At 48.1% G+C, this 16,039-nt stretch overlaps 1 protein-coding gene across 1 annotated transcript in view; it reads right to left on the bottom strand.

Annotated features, from left to right (window-relative positions):
• Window positions 1-16,039, bottom strand: part of si:ch211-195m9.3 (galaxin) — an 86,995-nt gene that overhangs the window by 15,422 nt on the left and 55,534 nt on the right. The window contains exons 6-7 of the mRNA XM_034168722.1: window positions 9,556-9,690; window positions 5,666-5,854 (exon numbers count right to left, since the gene is read on the bottom strand). Of these exons, the coding sequence (XP_034024613.1) occupies window positions 5,666-5,854; window positions 9,556-9,690 (324 nt within the window). The remainder of the gene's footprint in view (window positions 1-5,665; window positions 5,855-9,555; window positions 9,691-16,039) is intronic.

Genomic DNA, 16,039 nt, shown 5'->3' with positions numbered 1-16,039 from the left:
CTGGAACCGCCAAGTCCCGAAGTCCCAGGTGGCCACTGCCTCCGCTCGTCGGATCCGGTACTGCTGGCAAGAGAGAGCAACAAACACACAGGTGTGGATGCGGCTGCACCCAGTAACACGGAGAGGGAAGAAGCCGCCTCCACCTCTCGTCACGTTAAAACAGGAAGGTGAGTACTTATCCAAGCAATTGGCTTTCGGTAGTCAGCTGTCCTGAAAGGTTTAACACGTATTATCAAATATACAGAATATGCTGCAGAGTAGTTTACCTCTATCTCAAGGCGATATCTCGGCACTGAGGTGGAGACGCCGTCCTCCTGATATACCTCGGTGCTGAGTAGAACAGCTGTGTCTGGTGATGGGTGACAGCTGTCACCCAGGCTACTCCCATGATGCGGCAGCGCCCTCTGGTGGTGGTGGGCCAGCAGTACCTCCTCTTCAGCGGCCCACACAACAGGACCCCCCCCTCAACGGGCGCCTCCTGGCGCACGACCGGGCTTGTCCGGATGGCGTCGGTAGAAGTCGGCCAGGAGGGCCGGGTCCAGGATGAAGCCCTTCTTCACCCAGGAGCGCTCCTCGGGGCCGTACCCCTCCCAGTCCACCAGATACTGAAAACCCCGGCCCATCCGATGGACGTCAAGGAGCCGGCGGACAGTCCAAGCCGGTGCTCCGTCGATGATCCGGGCAGGAGGCGGCGCCGGACCCGGGGTGCAGAGGGGTGAGGTGTGAAGAGGCTTGATCCGGGAAACGTGGAAGACTGGATGGATCCGCAGTGAGGCCGGAAGCTGGAGCCTCACTGCGGCGGGGTTGATGACCTTGAGGATCTTATAAGGTCCGATGTACCGTTCTTGCAGTTTTGGAGAATCAACCTGTAAGGGGATTTCCTTCGTGGACAACCAGACCTCCTGCCCAGGACGGTACTTGGGGGCCGGGGCTCGCCGCCGGTCTGCATGTCTCTTCGCCCTCGTCCGGGCCTGCAACAAGGCAGAGCGGGCGGCCCGCCACACCCGACGGCACTTCCGTAGGTGGGCCTGGACCGAGGGCACACCGACCTCTTCCTCAACCACCGGAAACAAGGGGGGCTGATACCCCAAGCACACCTCAAACGGGGAGAGGCCGGTGGCTGATGACACTTGGCTGTTGTGGGCGTACTCGATCCAGTCCAGGTGGGTACTCCAGGCCGTCGGGTGCGCGGCTGTCACACAGCGAAGTGTCTGCTCCAGTTCTTGATTCGCCCGCTCTGCCTGCCCGTTGGTCTGGGGGTGGTACCCAGACGAGAGGCTGACCGTGGCCCCCAGTTCCCGGCAGAAGCTCCTCCAGACATGTGAGGTGAACTGGGGACCGCGATCGGAGACGATGTCTGATGGTATGCCATGCAGACGGACGACGTGGTGGACCAGGAGGTCCGCTGTCTCCTGGGCCGTAGGGAGCTTCGGGAGGGCCACGAAGTGGGCCGCCTTGGAGAAACGGTCCACTATCGTGAAGACGACGGTGTTTCCCTGGGACGGCGGGAGACCCGTGACGAAGTCCAGGCCGATGTGGGACCAGGGGCGATGAGGCACGGGCAATGGCTGTAGCTGCCCTGAGGTCTTCCTATGGTCGGCCTTGCCCCTGGCGCAGGTGGTACAGGCCTGGACGTAGTCCCGGACGTCGGTCTCCAGGGATGCCCACCAGAAGCGTTGCCGGACGACTGCCATGGTCCTTCGCACCCCTGGGTGACAGGAGAGCTTAGAACCGTGACAGAAGTCCAGGACTGCAGCCCTAGCCTCTGGTGGGACGTATAGTCTGTTTTTTGGTCCGTTTCCGGGGTCCGGGACACGGGTCAGGGCCTCCCGGACGGTCTTCTCCACGTCCCAGGTGAGGGCGGCCACGATAGCGGACTCCGGGATGATGGGATCCGGGGGATCCGACGGTTCCGTTTTGACCTCATCTTCGTGCACCCGGGACAATGCATCCGATCTCTGATTCTTGGTCCCGGGACGGTAGGTGATCCGGAAGTCAAAACGGCCAAAGAACAGTGACCAGCGGGCTTGCCTGGGGTTCAGACGCTTGGCGGCTCTGATGTACTCCAGGTTCCGATGGTCAGTGAAAACCGTGAACGGCACGGCTGTTCCCTCCAACAGATGTCTCCACTCTTCGAGGGCCTCTTTCACAGCAAGGAGTTCCCGATTGCCGACGTCATAATTCCGTTCAGCGGGGGTCAACCTGCGAGAAAAATAGGCACACGGGTGAAGGACCTTATCAGTCTTCCCGCTCTGGGAGAGCACCGCTCCTATCCCTGAGTCCGAGGCATCCACTTCAACCACTAACTGGCGGCTAGGATCAGGCTGCACCAGAACTGGTGCAGACGAGAAGCGCCGTTTCAACTCCTTGAACGCGGCCTCGCACCGGTCCGACCAGGTGAAGGGAACTTTTGGAGAGGTCAGGGCTGTCAGGGGGCTAACTACCTGACTGTAGCCCTTAATGAACCTCCTATAAAAATTAGCAAAACCGAGGAACTGTTGCAGCTTCCTACGGCTTGTAGGTTGGGGCCAGTCTCTCACCGCCGCAACCTTGGCCGGGTCCGGGGCGACGGAGTTAGAGGAGATGATAAACCCCAGGAAGGACAAAGAAGTGCGGTGGAACTCACACTTCTCGCCCTTCACAAACAGGCGGTTCTCCAACAACCGCTGCAGGACCTGACGGACATGCCGGACATGAGTCTCAGGATCCGGGGAAAAGATGAGTATATCGTCCAGATACACGAAGACGAACCGGTGCAGGAAGTCCCGCAGGACATCGTTTACCAACGCTTGGAAGGTCGCGGGAGCGTTAGTGAGACCGGACGGCATGACCAGGTACTCAAAATGGCCCAACGGGGTGTTAAATGCCGTCTTCCATTCGTCTCCCTTCCGGATCCGAACCAAATGATACGCATTCCTAAGATCAAGTTTGGTGAAGATATTGGCTCCATGCAAGGGGGTGAACACCGAATCCAACAGGGGCAACGGGTATCGATTGCGAACCGTGATTTCGTTCAACCCCCTATAGTCAATGCATGGACGAAGCCCGCCATCCTTTTTACCCACAAAAAAGAAACCAGCACCCATCGGAGAGGTGGAATTCCGGATCAACCCGGCAGCTAATGAGTCCCGGATGTAGGTCTCCATTGATTCACGCTCCGGCCGTGAGAGGTTGTACAGCCTACTGGACGGAAACTCACTGCCTGGAACCAAATCAATGGCACAATCGTACGGGCGGTGAGGAGGAAGCGTAAGAGCCAGATCCTTGCTGAACACATCAGCGAGGTCATGGTACTCCGCTGGCACCGCCTTCAGATTGGGCGGGACTCGGACCTCCTCCTTAGCTTGGGAGCCGGGAGGAACCGAGGAACCTAGACACTCCCGATGGCAGGTTTCGCTCCACTGAACCACTACCCCGGACGGCCAATCAATCCGGGGATTGTGCTTTAGCATCCATGGAAACCCTAAAACCACACGGGAGGTGGCCTGAGTCACGAAGAACTCGATCACCTCTCGGTGGTTACCTGACACCACCAGAGTTACTGGAGGTGTCTTATGTGTGATTGGTGGGAGTAGGGAGCCATCTAGTGCCCGAACCTGCACAGGCGAGGTAAGAGCCACCAGAGGGAGCCCTATCTCCCTGGCCCATCTACTGTCAAGCAGATTCCCCTCAGAGCCCGTGTCTACCAGTGCTGGGGCCTTCAGGGTTGAATCCTCATAAAGGATCGTGACTGGGAGTCGTGTAGCAATGTGGGTGTGTCCCACGTGAATGTTTTGGCCCACCCCTGGCCCAGTCTCTAGGGGCGGGCGTTTGGCGTTTGACCGCTCAGGGCAGTCTCTCACATGGTGCTCCATTGAACTACAACCAAGACACGCTCCGTGGGTCCATCTCCTCTGTGCATCTGGTGCCCTAAATGTTGCCCTACTCGTGTCCCTAGCTTCGTCAGTAGGGGGAGCTGTGACCCCACGGAACGCAGGAACAGAGGAGCGTGGGGAGGGCGGAGCTCGATCGGACCCGGAAGGGAGAGGGACGACGCGTGCCTGGCCACGCCCTTCGCCTCGTTCCCGACGGCGTTCTTCTAACCGGTTGTCGAGTCGTATGACTAGATCGATGAGCCCATCTAAATCCCGCGGTTCGTCCTTAGCCACCAGGTGCTCTTTTAGGACCAGAGACAGTCCGTTTACAAAGGCAGCGCGGAGGGCAGTGCTATTCCAGCCGGATCTCGCCGCCGCGATGCGGAAGGCGACTGCATAGGCAGCTGCGCTCCGACGTCCCTGTCGTATGGACAGTAGCGCGGTTGAAGCGGACTCTCCTCTGTTGGGATGATCGAACACCGTTCTGAGCTCCCGTACAAACCCAGCGTACGTATGAAGGAGCCGTGAGTTCTGCTCCCAGAGCGCTGTAGCCCAAGCGCGTGCCTCCCCGCGAAGCAGATTTATCACATAAGCTACTTTGCTAGCATCAGTCGCGTACATCACGGGACACTGAGCGAAGACGAGCGAACACTGCATAAGAAAGTCCGCGCACGTCTCCACACAGCCTCCGTACGGTTCTGGAGGGCTTATGTATGCTTCTGGGGACGGAGGAAGGGACCGTTGAACGACCAGTGGAACGTTACTTTCGCACGCAGGGTCCTCGGGAGGGAGAGCCGCAGCGGCCCCGAAGGGCGCGCCTCCACTTGTGCGGCGAGAGCCTCCACCCTGCGGTTTAGGAGAACGTGCTGCTCGGTCATTAAGTCGATCCGAGAGGTGAAAGCGGTGAGGATCCGCTGCAACTCACCGATTACCCCTCCCGAAGCCTCCGCCGCGCCTTGGTCTTCCATTGGCCGTTCAACAGCCGGTTGACGCCCCTCGGGATCCATGACGCTGGCCGAGATATCCTGTTGTGAAAGTGTAGGAACACGGACCCACAACAGGGGGCGCAAATGAACGGACAATGGAGAAGGTAAATAACAAGTTTTACTGTTGTGAAACGAGCACAACCAATACAACAATCAACAATTTGGGATTAAGCCGAATTCTGCTGGTGTCGTGTGGGCAGGCTCGAAGGTAGGAGACGTCCGTCCGAGTCGAACCGGAACCACCCAGATCTCCTCTGCCACCGAACCCTGGAAATACTGGAACCGCCAAGTCCCGAAGTCCCAGGTGGCCACTGCCTCCGCTCGTCGGATCCGGTACTGCTGGCAAGAGAGAGCAACAAACATACAGGTGTGGATGCGGCTGCACCCAGTAACACGGAGAGGGAAGAAGCCGCCTCCACCTCTCGTCACGTTAAAACAGGAAGGTGAGTACTTATCCAAGCAATTGGCTTTCGGTAGTCAGCTGTCCTGAAAGGTTTAACACGTATTATCAAATATACAGAATATGCTGCAGAGTAGTTTACCTCTATCTCAAGGCGATATCTCGGCACTGAGGTGGAGACGCCGTCCTCCTGATATACCTCGGTGCTGAGTAGAACAGCTGTGTCTGGTGATGGGTGACAGCTGTCACCCAAGCTACTCCCATGATGCGGCAGCGCCCTCTGGTGCCTGGAGCCCGCACTCCAGGCAGGGCGCCCTCTGTTGGTGGTGGGCCAGCAGTACCTCCTCTTCAGCGGCCCACACAACACACTGTGCTACAACCACAGAGCCCTCTATTGATAGTAAAAAGCAGAGGGTAATAAGTACCTTCATCTGACTCCTCTGCACAGCAGTCTGGCTGGTAGGGTAGGACATGAAGAGTTCCATTCATCGGACAGCAGCACTTGGTTTCAGGATCAAACTGGTCACTTGCACAGCACTGGTGCTTGATGGATCTTCTTTCAAGGATCCGTTTGTTTGGACCACAGCACAACTGCTTGTCTGGATCAAAAGACTCTGTTGAAAAGAGCACGATATTAGACTGATAACTGCCGGTTTAATAGACTTTACACATTTTGTTATACCAAAGGGACCCAATACTTATGCAACCCATCATCTTTGCTTTGATATTTTTATGTAATTTATATCAAATTGTAGATATTTGTTTTGAGTTTAAGGAGGATCATTTTAGAAAATGTATTTGAGAAGCCTGAATTACTTTTGGTATTTGAAATGGCATAAACAAAATTTAAATGTTTGAAATACCAAGGGGCCCAGTACTTTTTCAAGGCACTGTATTGATGGCCAAACGAAGCTACATCAGACACTGTTTGAGTTCAGGGCTGACATGGTTCACCTTCACCTGTTAGTTTTCTTATCTGTGAATTTCTATTCCTCCTGTTGTGTGGGCCGCCAGAAGAGGAGGTACTGCTGGCCCACCACCAAAGGGCGCCCTGACTGAAGTGCGGGCTTCAGGCACGAGAGGGCGCTGCCGCCACGGACACAGCCGGGAGTGACAGCTGTCACTCATTAATTCCTGACAGCTGTCACACATTCTTCATCATCGCACTCCATAAAGACCAGACGTCATCTCCACCTCATCGCCGAGATATCATACTTCATTGGAGGTAATATCCTCAGCCGTTTGTGTCTTTTGCAATATATCTGTATATTGTGAGTGTTTGCAGGAGTACCGGTTCCTTTTTCTGTGGAGGCTGAGTGAGTGCAGGACGGCACTCTTTTCCCCTGAGGAATCACTGCAGTTCTCTGCAACATATTGAGTGAGAGGTGGAGGTGGCATTCCCACCGCTGTTGTTACTGGGTGTACACACACCCACACTTGACTGTCTTTGTTCTTCGCCAGCAGTACCAGATCTGACAGTCGGGGACGGTGATCACCTGGGAATTCGAGACTTGGCGGCTCCAATATTCACCAGGTTCTGTGGGGGCGGAAATCGTGTGGTTCCGGCTCTTCTCAGGACAGACGTCTTCTATCCTTGAGCCTGCCCACACGTCACCTTTGTAATTTGACTGTAATTATATTCTGAGATTGTCTGTATGTTCGTTGTGCACGTTTCACAACATTAAATTGTTACCTTTTGGCTCATCTATTGACCGTTCTTTTGCGCCCCCTGTTGTGGGTCCATGTCACTACACTTTCACAACACCTCCCTCTGTTACATTTGTAGTGCTTATCTTGTGGGTGGTACTGATATCTCCACTTGTTGTTATTATTCCTGCTTTTACAACCCCAAATCAGAAAAAGTTGGAAAAATATGTAAAAATAAATATTAGATTTTTTTTTTAAATACAGTGATCCTAATACAGCGCATCTGGAAAGTATTCACAGGACTTCACTTTTTCTACATTTTGTTATGTTACAGCATTATTCAAAATGGTAAATGGACTGCATTTATATAGCGCTTTTCCATCTGCATCAGACACTCAAAGTGCTTTACACATCAATGCCTCACATTTACCCTAATGTGAGGCTGCTGCCATGCAAGGTGCCCACTACACATCAGGACCAACTAGAGGATTAAGGACTTTGCTCAAGGGCCCTTTGTGATTTCTCCGGTCAGGCTGGGATTTGAACCGAGGATCCTCTGGTCTCAAGCCCAACGCTTTAACCACTTGACCATTACCTCCCCTATTCCAAAATGGAGTAAACTCATTTTTGCCTCAAAATTCTATTCACAACACCCCATAATGATACCATAATTTTTTTTTAAATAAAAACCTTTAATTCACATGTACACATCCATCCTCTCTACTTTTAAGATTAGGCTTAAAACTTTCCTTTTTGCTAAAGCTTATAGTTAGGGCTGGATCAGGTGACCCTGAACCATCCCTTAGTTATGCTGCTATAGACGTAGACTGCTGGGGGGTTCCCATGATGCACTGAGTGTTTCTTTCTCTTTTTGCTCTGTATGCACCACTCTGCATTTAATCATTAGTGATTGATCTCTGCTCCCCTCCACAGCATGTCTTTTTCCTGGTTCTCTCCCTCAGTCCCAGCAGAAGACTGCCCCTCCCTGAGCCTGGTTCTGCTGGAGGTTTCTTCCTGTTAAGAGGGAGTTTTTCCTTCCCACTGTCGCCAAGTGCTTGCTCACAGGGGGTCGTTTCGACCGTTGGGGTTTTTCCGTAATTATTGTATGGCCTTGCCTTACAATATAAAGCGCCTTGGGGCAACTGTTTGTTGTGATTTGGCGCTATATAAATAAAATTGATTTGATTTGATTTGTTCATTGCTGCATTCATCTTTCCTTCAATCGTGACTAGTCTCCCAGTTCCTGCTGCTGAAAAACATCTCCACAGCATGATGCTGCCACCACCATGCTTCACTGTAGGGATGGTTCCTGGTTTCCTCCAAGCATGATGCCTGGCATTCACGCCAAAGAGTTCCGATCTTTGTCTCATCAGACCAGCAAATTTTGTTTCTCATGGTCTGCGAGTCCTTCAGGTGCCTTTTGTCAAACTCCAGGTGGGCTGCCATGTGCCTTTTACTAAGGAGCTCAATATTGATTTTAATGGCAAAAGCTGTGAATATTTATGTTCATGTGATTTTTTTTTTTTTTTTATAAATTTGCAAAAATAAAAAAAGTCACATTGTCATTATGGAGTATTGTGTGTATGTAGAATTTTCATGGAAAAAAATGAATATCTTCCATTTTGGAATAAGGCTGCAACTTAAAAACAATATGGAAAAAGTGCAGCGCTGTGAATACTTTCTGGATCCACTGTATACTTTGACTTCTATTTCATCCAATGGTTTCTCATTTCCAAAAATGTACTGCGATTTGTGGCACGAAAATCTGTGCGTGCCTGTGAGATGAGAGCAATGGCACAAAAGGATTTTCAATATCACAGTTTTTGTATTCTTATTTAGTCGTCTGAATGATCTAAACAGTTTTCTTATGCAAGTTACTGGTAATTTTCTGTGTACTTACGAACAAGCATTTTTAGTTAAGACTTCCCTGTTCATTTGAATACTATACTTGATGCTGTGTAGTGGTGTATTTGTATTTTTGGACAGACTCTATGGCAAAGAGTTTAACTATTTATCTCAGGATCTCACGCTCATAGGTAACGTAGAGGGAGAACGGTTTGTTTTACATTCTGAAATCAAGGAACTGAAGGTTCATCAGCCACATACATGCACAATTTGCCTTTAGCCATGAAATGGTGTCACTGTTTTCTGACATATTTTTTCACTCTTTCTTTTTTTTTAAGGATTTACATGACAGCTTTCACATGTGACATTTTTTAACCACAAAATTTTCTTAAAGGTTTTGTCCATGACAGCACAACATCACATGAGTCTCACTGTACTTTTGATTTTGTTGCTTGATTGTACTACATGGCATTTATGTTCAAGAACATCAAAAACACACACAAAAACAAAAATAAATCAATAAAGTAAAAGAAAAATAAGTACACAAAAAATTAAAATATTCACAGCTTCTCTTAGCAACTAAGGTAATTCAGTTTTTCAACTTGGACTAGAATACTAGAATCTGTTTCCAGAAAAAGTATGGGTACATATATTTCCTTCTCCTTGGAACTGCATAGTGGACATTCTCAGTTGTTCATATCTGAGCAATGTTCCTGAAATACTATGACTGGAAGTGTTTTAATGTTTTCATCCAGTGCTCCCTCTAATGGTGCTAAACTGAGGAGACTAGACAGATTCATGAACAGTCTCTGGTTTTACTCACCTGTTCCGCAACACTCAGCCTTTGCTACGGGTTTGACGCTGATCGTTCCCTGACAGCATATTTCATTAAGTCTGTCGTACGGCTTCAGTTCACAGTAAGATGACACTTCTTGGCTGATACCCTGCGTGATATTAGCTGAGAAGACACATAAAATCACAACATAATTCTTTTCACTGCAGTATTTAATATGAAATTGACACATGAATGCATGATTATATTTTTAATGACAAAAGTTAAGTTTCTCCCAAGGCCAGATGTGAGGACTGAAAATAATCTACTGCAAAATATTGATGTATTATAATAACATTGTTATAAATGTTGGCACACAGATAATCCCACATGTGAAGTGATGTGACCATAACATGAATTATGATGAAGAAAAGGGTTGAATGTCTTTATGCTGTGTTCACACTGGGCGCGACGAGAGCGACAGCAGTGACAGGTTGCTGTTGTGTGGGCCGCCAGAAGAGGAGGTACTGCTGGCCCACCACCAGAGGGCGCCCCCTGCCTGAAGTGCGGGCTTCAGGCACGAGAGGGCGCTGCCGCCACGGACACAGCCGGGGTTGACAGCTGTCACCCATCTCCACTTCATCAATCCACTCCATAAAAGCCGGACGTCATCTCCACCTTGCTGCCGAGATATCATCTACCTGTGAAGGTAATTTCTCTGCTGACTTAAAACTAAATAATAGTCTGAACTCTTTTGCAGCCGTTTTCCTGTGGTGTGCCTTATCTGCTGGATTGGCGTTTGGTGTGAACAGCGACGGCTTCGCTTCACACCCAAACCAGATAAGTGGTTTAACAGGCGCTGCACGAGTGTGTGATTAGAGGTGGAGGTGACTTTCCACCTTCTGACTGTTTTTGTTACTGGGTGTGCACACACCCACATCTCGCTGTTTGTGCTCCTCACCAGCAATACCAGATCCGACAGTCGGGGACGGTGATCACCTGGGAATTCGGGACTTGGCGGCTCCAGTATTCACCAGGTTCTGTGGCGGTGGAAATCGTGTGGTTCCGGCTCTTCTCAGGACAGACGTCTTCTATCCTCGAGCCTGCCCACACGTCACCTTGGTGTATTGACTGCTGTCAGATTCTGTGATTGTCTGTATAATCGTTGTGCACATTCACAACATTAAATTGTTACCTTTTGGCTCATCTATTGACCGTTCATTTGCGCCCCCTGTTGTGGGTCCGTGTCACTACACTTTCCCCAACAGTTGCCATGTAATCCCTATGGAACGACATGTTTTGGCTCCAAGTCACGCAGTGCGACACGAGTGAAGTGACACGAGTGAAGTGACACGAGTGAAGCGATTTTGAGCGATTGGTGCGTTTGCGGCGCGATATTGCGTCGCATCACGTCGCGTTGCCCTCCTCCCCAAGTTGACAAATTGGAACTTTTTCGTCTTGCCGTGCCGCGATGACCAATCAGGGACTGAATATGTAGTGACGTGGAGATGTCTGGAGTTTGACTGAAGATGTGAACATGTTCTGTCTCTGGTAGCAGCCTGTGAGCAGGACTTATGTCTCTTTTGTCATTTACTTCACAATTATGACAGAGTTTTTGGAGCAAGCAGCAGCCCTGCAGCAGCGGGAGCGGAGTTTCTTTTTCTTTGTATTTTACTGCGCGCGCGATCGAATCGTCCATGGAGATTATTTTACTTATTAACTACACAGATGTATAATAAAACAAATGCTGACTGGTTTCTAAACACAATTATGACAGAGTTTTTGGAGCGAGCAGCAGCGGGGAGCGGAGTTTCTTTTTTTTTATTCTCCATGTGCGCGCGCGAGCGAATCGTCTGTGGAGAATATTTTATTAACTACACAGATGTATAATAAAGCAAATGGTGACTGGTTTCTAAACACAATTATGACAGAGTTTTTTGGGGGAAGAGCGAGCTGCAGCCCCGTAACAAGCAGCTGAGTTTCTTTTTTTTTAAAATTGTTTACATGTGCGCGCGTGAACGGGACAGGAGGTCCTCAAACTGGGTCCTGCAGAGGTGGAAGGACCGCTGAAACCGGCCATCATCCAGACCTAGCTCCTGCAGCAAATAATGATACTCCCTGTATTGGGAGCTTTCCACAACAACTCGCTCTGTGTGATCAAGGTCCGTCATGTTAACTTGACTGACAACCGGAACCAGTGAGCGGAATGGAAGCTCCTCCTATTTGATGGCGCACCGGGGTGAATTTTCCCAGCAAAAGCAGAGCGACACACCGGGCGAAGGAGGCGCGTCCGTCGCCACACGACCCCCACGAATTTGTAGCGTCTGATCTCGCCAGTGTGAACGCGGCATTAGACTTTAAAGGTACTGAGTGAACATAAATGAGTCAATTCCCTTAAAGACTGTCAACAAGATAATTCCAAAAACAACAAATGCCATCATGTATAAGCCCACCCAATTTAAAGGGCATGAAGATAAACTTTGATGGCTGAGATCAATAAAAAACAGCTTGTGGGGGCGCTGGTAAGTGATAACATGTAGATACATGTTTTTTGTGAAGTTCCTGAACAGGGCAAATGTTTTGTAAATATTTAACTTTTTTCAGTCAACCCCAAATAGATTTGACGATTTCACACGATATTGATACATCAAACCTCTTAATTCACAACTTTGCACGCCATTTGACCATTCGGAAGCTGCCATGAGCAAAACTAGATCTGCTCGAGCCTTGAACGATGAAGCTATAGACTCATCTGGAGGTGATGGCTGCTGTTGCAAGCAGTGAGAGTACGATATTGTCTTGGATAGACTTATGCACATAAGTCTATCCAAGACTTTGTCATAAGTCGGTTCTGCTACTAGTCTATAAAATTGTTCACGGACTGGCACCTCTCTACCTAACTGACCCAATTAAACCTTACGTACCGGCCTGGGCTTTGCATCCTCATGGTGCAGGACTACTTTGTGTCCCTAGGGTGAATAAGAATTCTGCAAGTCACAGAGCTTTCTCTTATTGTGCCCCTGTTCTGTGGAATGGTCTCCCTGTGTCAATAAAACAGTCAGATTCTGTGGAGACTTTCAAGTCCAGACTTAAGACGCACTTATTTTCCCTTTCGTATGGCTAGCATACTGGCATAGTTTTGTTTTACGCCTTTTACTCTTTTAATTCATTTTATTAGGAAACAGAGTATGCCACGGCCTCAACTTTACCTAAATTCTGGGTCTTTTAGTGAAGCTTAGGGCTAGTGGCCGGTGATCACCTTAGTATTTCCTGTTTTTGTATTTCTTGTCTTTCTGATGCCTGACTCTGTTTTTTCTCTCTGTTTAAGGTGCAGCTCCATCCAGAGATGGGTGTGGTATTTGTGCTGGAGACCCTCCTGTCCTGTGCACCAACAACATTTCCTGTATATTCGTTTTGTGAATTGTTCTGTAATTTATGTCTGTAGAATGGCCAAAACAGAGGGTCACCCCTTTGAGTCTGGTCTGCTTGAGGTTTCTTCCTCAGAGAGAGTTTTTCCTTACGACTGCTGCTCTGGGGGTTAGTAAGGTTAGACCTTACTTGTGTGAAGAGCCTTGAGGCAACTCTGTTGTGATTTGGTGCTATATAAATGAAAACAAATTGAAATTGAATTGAAATTGATTTAAATGCCAAAACAGACTATATATGGGATGACGTGGAGAAACAAGAGAGTCATGTGAAGGATCTGGAAGACGGACTGAACATGCACTCAGATAAGATGACTGACACAAAGTGGGATGTTGGCCGGCTGAAGTTGAAGTTTGCTATGCTATGGCTAAAGCTGGATGACTTGGAAGGACGTCAGCGCCGATCCAATGCTCGCATTGTCAGGATAAAAGAGGAAATGAGAACAACGGAGGCCAATGGCCTACAGATGCTATTACGAAGGTCCTTCAGGAGCTACTTCGTCTCAACTTGGCTCCGACTTTGGACTCGGCCCACCTCGGCCTGCAACCACCGCCCAGCGAAGGAGAACCCCCGAGAGTTATTGTGGTGAAATTTCACGATTATCAACAGAGAGAGGTGGTGTTCCGTGAAACTTCCCACACAAACTCACTGACTGTCCACGACAAGAAAGTGAGTAAGTATCTTCTGACTACACCGCCAGGATGGCTAACATGAGAGAGGCTTTCACGGTGGCAAAGCAGCAACTGCAGAGCAGTCAGGGGATCAAGTTTGGGATCCTCTTCCGTGCAGTTCTTCGCATCTCCTTGTCAACAGGCCAAGACAAACGAATTGAGGACCCGTCTGCAGTGACTGACTTTACCTGGAAGAATCTAAAGCCTTAGGATATGGACCCTTTTTGAGATCCAGATGGTCCAGTATTGACGGCTAACAGCTATTAGTGGCTAAGTGCTAATGGCTAACGTTGACAGTTTAAGTAAGACATTGAGATTGTGTGGTAAATTTCCACTTAGTTCATCTTATCTTTTTCAATGTGGGATTAGCATGTAATGTGGCCTTTATTTTTGTTTATATGGAAAACAGGACAAACCTATACTATTTGTATTTATCTATTTCTAATTTTGTTTAAAAGTCGTCAAATTTTATAAAATATTTTGTTTATTTTCTAAGAAAACATTAAGGTTATCTAAGGTCAAAGGGTTAAAAAAAAACACTTTCCCACTTGATTCATGTATTCACCATCATCCATTGGAATATTTGTGTACTGGGTCAAAATCTTCCCATCAATAGAATATAGACATGTGAGTGCAAACAATTTGGATTTCAGTCCAGATCCAAAACCAGGCTGCATATAATGGGCCTCATGTATCAACATTGCGTACGGCGATATTTGAGCGTATATGGGGTGTACGCCAAAACGGCTGCGCTATTTGGCATTTATCAATGTGGTCGTTGGCGTACGCTGCGCTGAAAATATACACCAGGTCGAGAGGTGGCATAAATTATACACCAAAATGAACCAGTGCTGGAATCCACATAAAAATGAAGATGATCAACATGATAAACAGTGCCATTATACAAATCAATGCATATGTTACATAAATAACACTTTCCTGATTATACTACATAATAATCAATACAAATCCCGCCTTTGCGGGATTGTTATGGAGCACGATCCGTGGCTACAGCGCTGACAGGAAGGACAGCGCTGCTCACCTTTTTCTCCAGACTTCGAGCCTGGAGCCAGAGCAGCGCTGAGCTTAACTTCATGTGGTGTGATCATTTTAGACAATGAAATTGATAATAACAACTGTAGTTCCGTCATTCCCTTAATTCGCCCGTGCTGCAACCAGGTTTTGTCGTCTCCATTCGGTTGTCACAATAAAATAAATACAGAAATACATTTAAAAAATAAAGAAATCTGACAGATTAGGCGTGTCTTATTAATTGAGCGAGCAAATATCCACATGTCAAGAATTATTGACATGTGAAAAGAGAATACAGTGGTCCCTCGCTATAACGCCGTGCACCTGTCGTGGCCTCGGAGTCTCGTGGAGTATTTAGTCCAATTTTGCATTGCCTTTTTTTTTTTTTTTTTTACAATGTTCTGTGTTCTGCGTATCTGTTCATAAGAATCTTGTTGCCCAGAAGAGAAAAGAGCGCCAACAACTACTCATAACTGTGTTTGTCACACGGAAACACACACCTGCTGCAGCCAGGTGTGAGTGGGAAAAGGCGCAGCGTCAGGACGCAGAGGCCCGATTTGTGAAATACTGGTCAGTCACTATTAATAATTTCTTATGTGTCCGACCTCGTTCGTTGATCGTTAAAATTAATTCGTTAGTTCTAAAAGCCATCATAATTATTTATAGGAAAACGTTCTATTTTTATTTCTCAAACAAATGTTTGGGCCTGAAAACAGTTTGGTTTTATTTTCCTACTAAGGTTTGAACTTTGAGAGTGTTTACACACGAGAGAAAAGTGAGAAAATGTTAATGCCTGATAGAGAAAGTGTATAAACTGCGTAGTGAGGGGTTTTACAGCTTTGAAACATCTATAATAATTGTAAAAAATAACGCTGACTACGTCGCGGTTTCGCGTATTTCGGGCTATTTTTTAGAACGTAACTCCTGCGATTAATGAGGGACCACTGTAACACTTTATTGATTATATACTACAAAACAATTGATACGGCGGCCGCTTTTGACGCTCTATTGGCACGCGTCGTGATTGGTGGAGTTCTTTTTCATTGCCGTCTTCCCGACTTCCATGTCGTAAAATGAGGGTGTGTCTGAAGCGGAGTCTGAATATTTATGGACGTGTTTATTATAATTACGATCGTTTCCACCCGCCGCATTTATCAAGATCACGTTAGGCGTACGCCAGAAATGGGCAGGTGCGCACTGCTTGATACATGTCATGGTGACTTTGGTGTATTTCAAGTTTACGCCGTAAATTTACGCCACAAGTGCGCAACATTGATACATGAGGCCCATTGTGTCTTATTTTGTTGGAATGTACAACATAAAAGTTAAGGCTGAGATGAATAACTGGTATTTGTGGAAGCTTTGTTTCCATATTGATTCTGAAAAGTCTAAAGAAACACAAGTAA

Source organism: Thalassophryne amazonica, chromosome 4 (assembly GCF_902500255.1).
Source record: "Thalassophryne amazonica chromosome 4, fThaAma1.1, whole genome shotgun sequence".
Classification (NCBI taxonomy): domain Eukaryota; kingdom Metazoa; phylum Chordata; class Actinopteri; order Batrachoidiformes; family Batrachoididae; genus Thalassophryne; species Thalassophryne amazonica.
The sequence above is the reverse complement of the archived record's forward strand: the minus strand, read 5'-3'. Positions and strand labels throughout refer to the sequence as shown.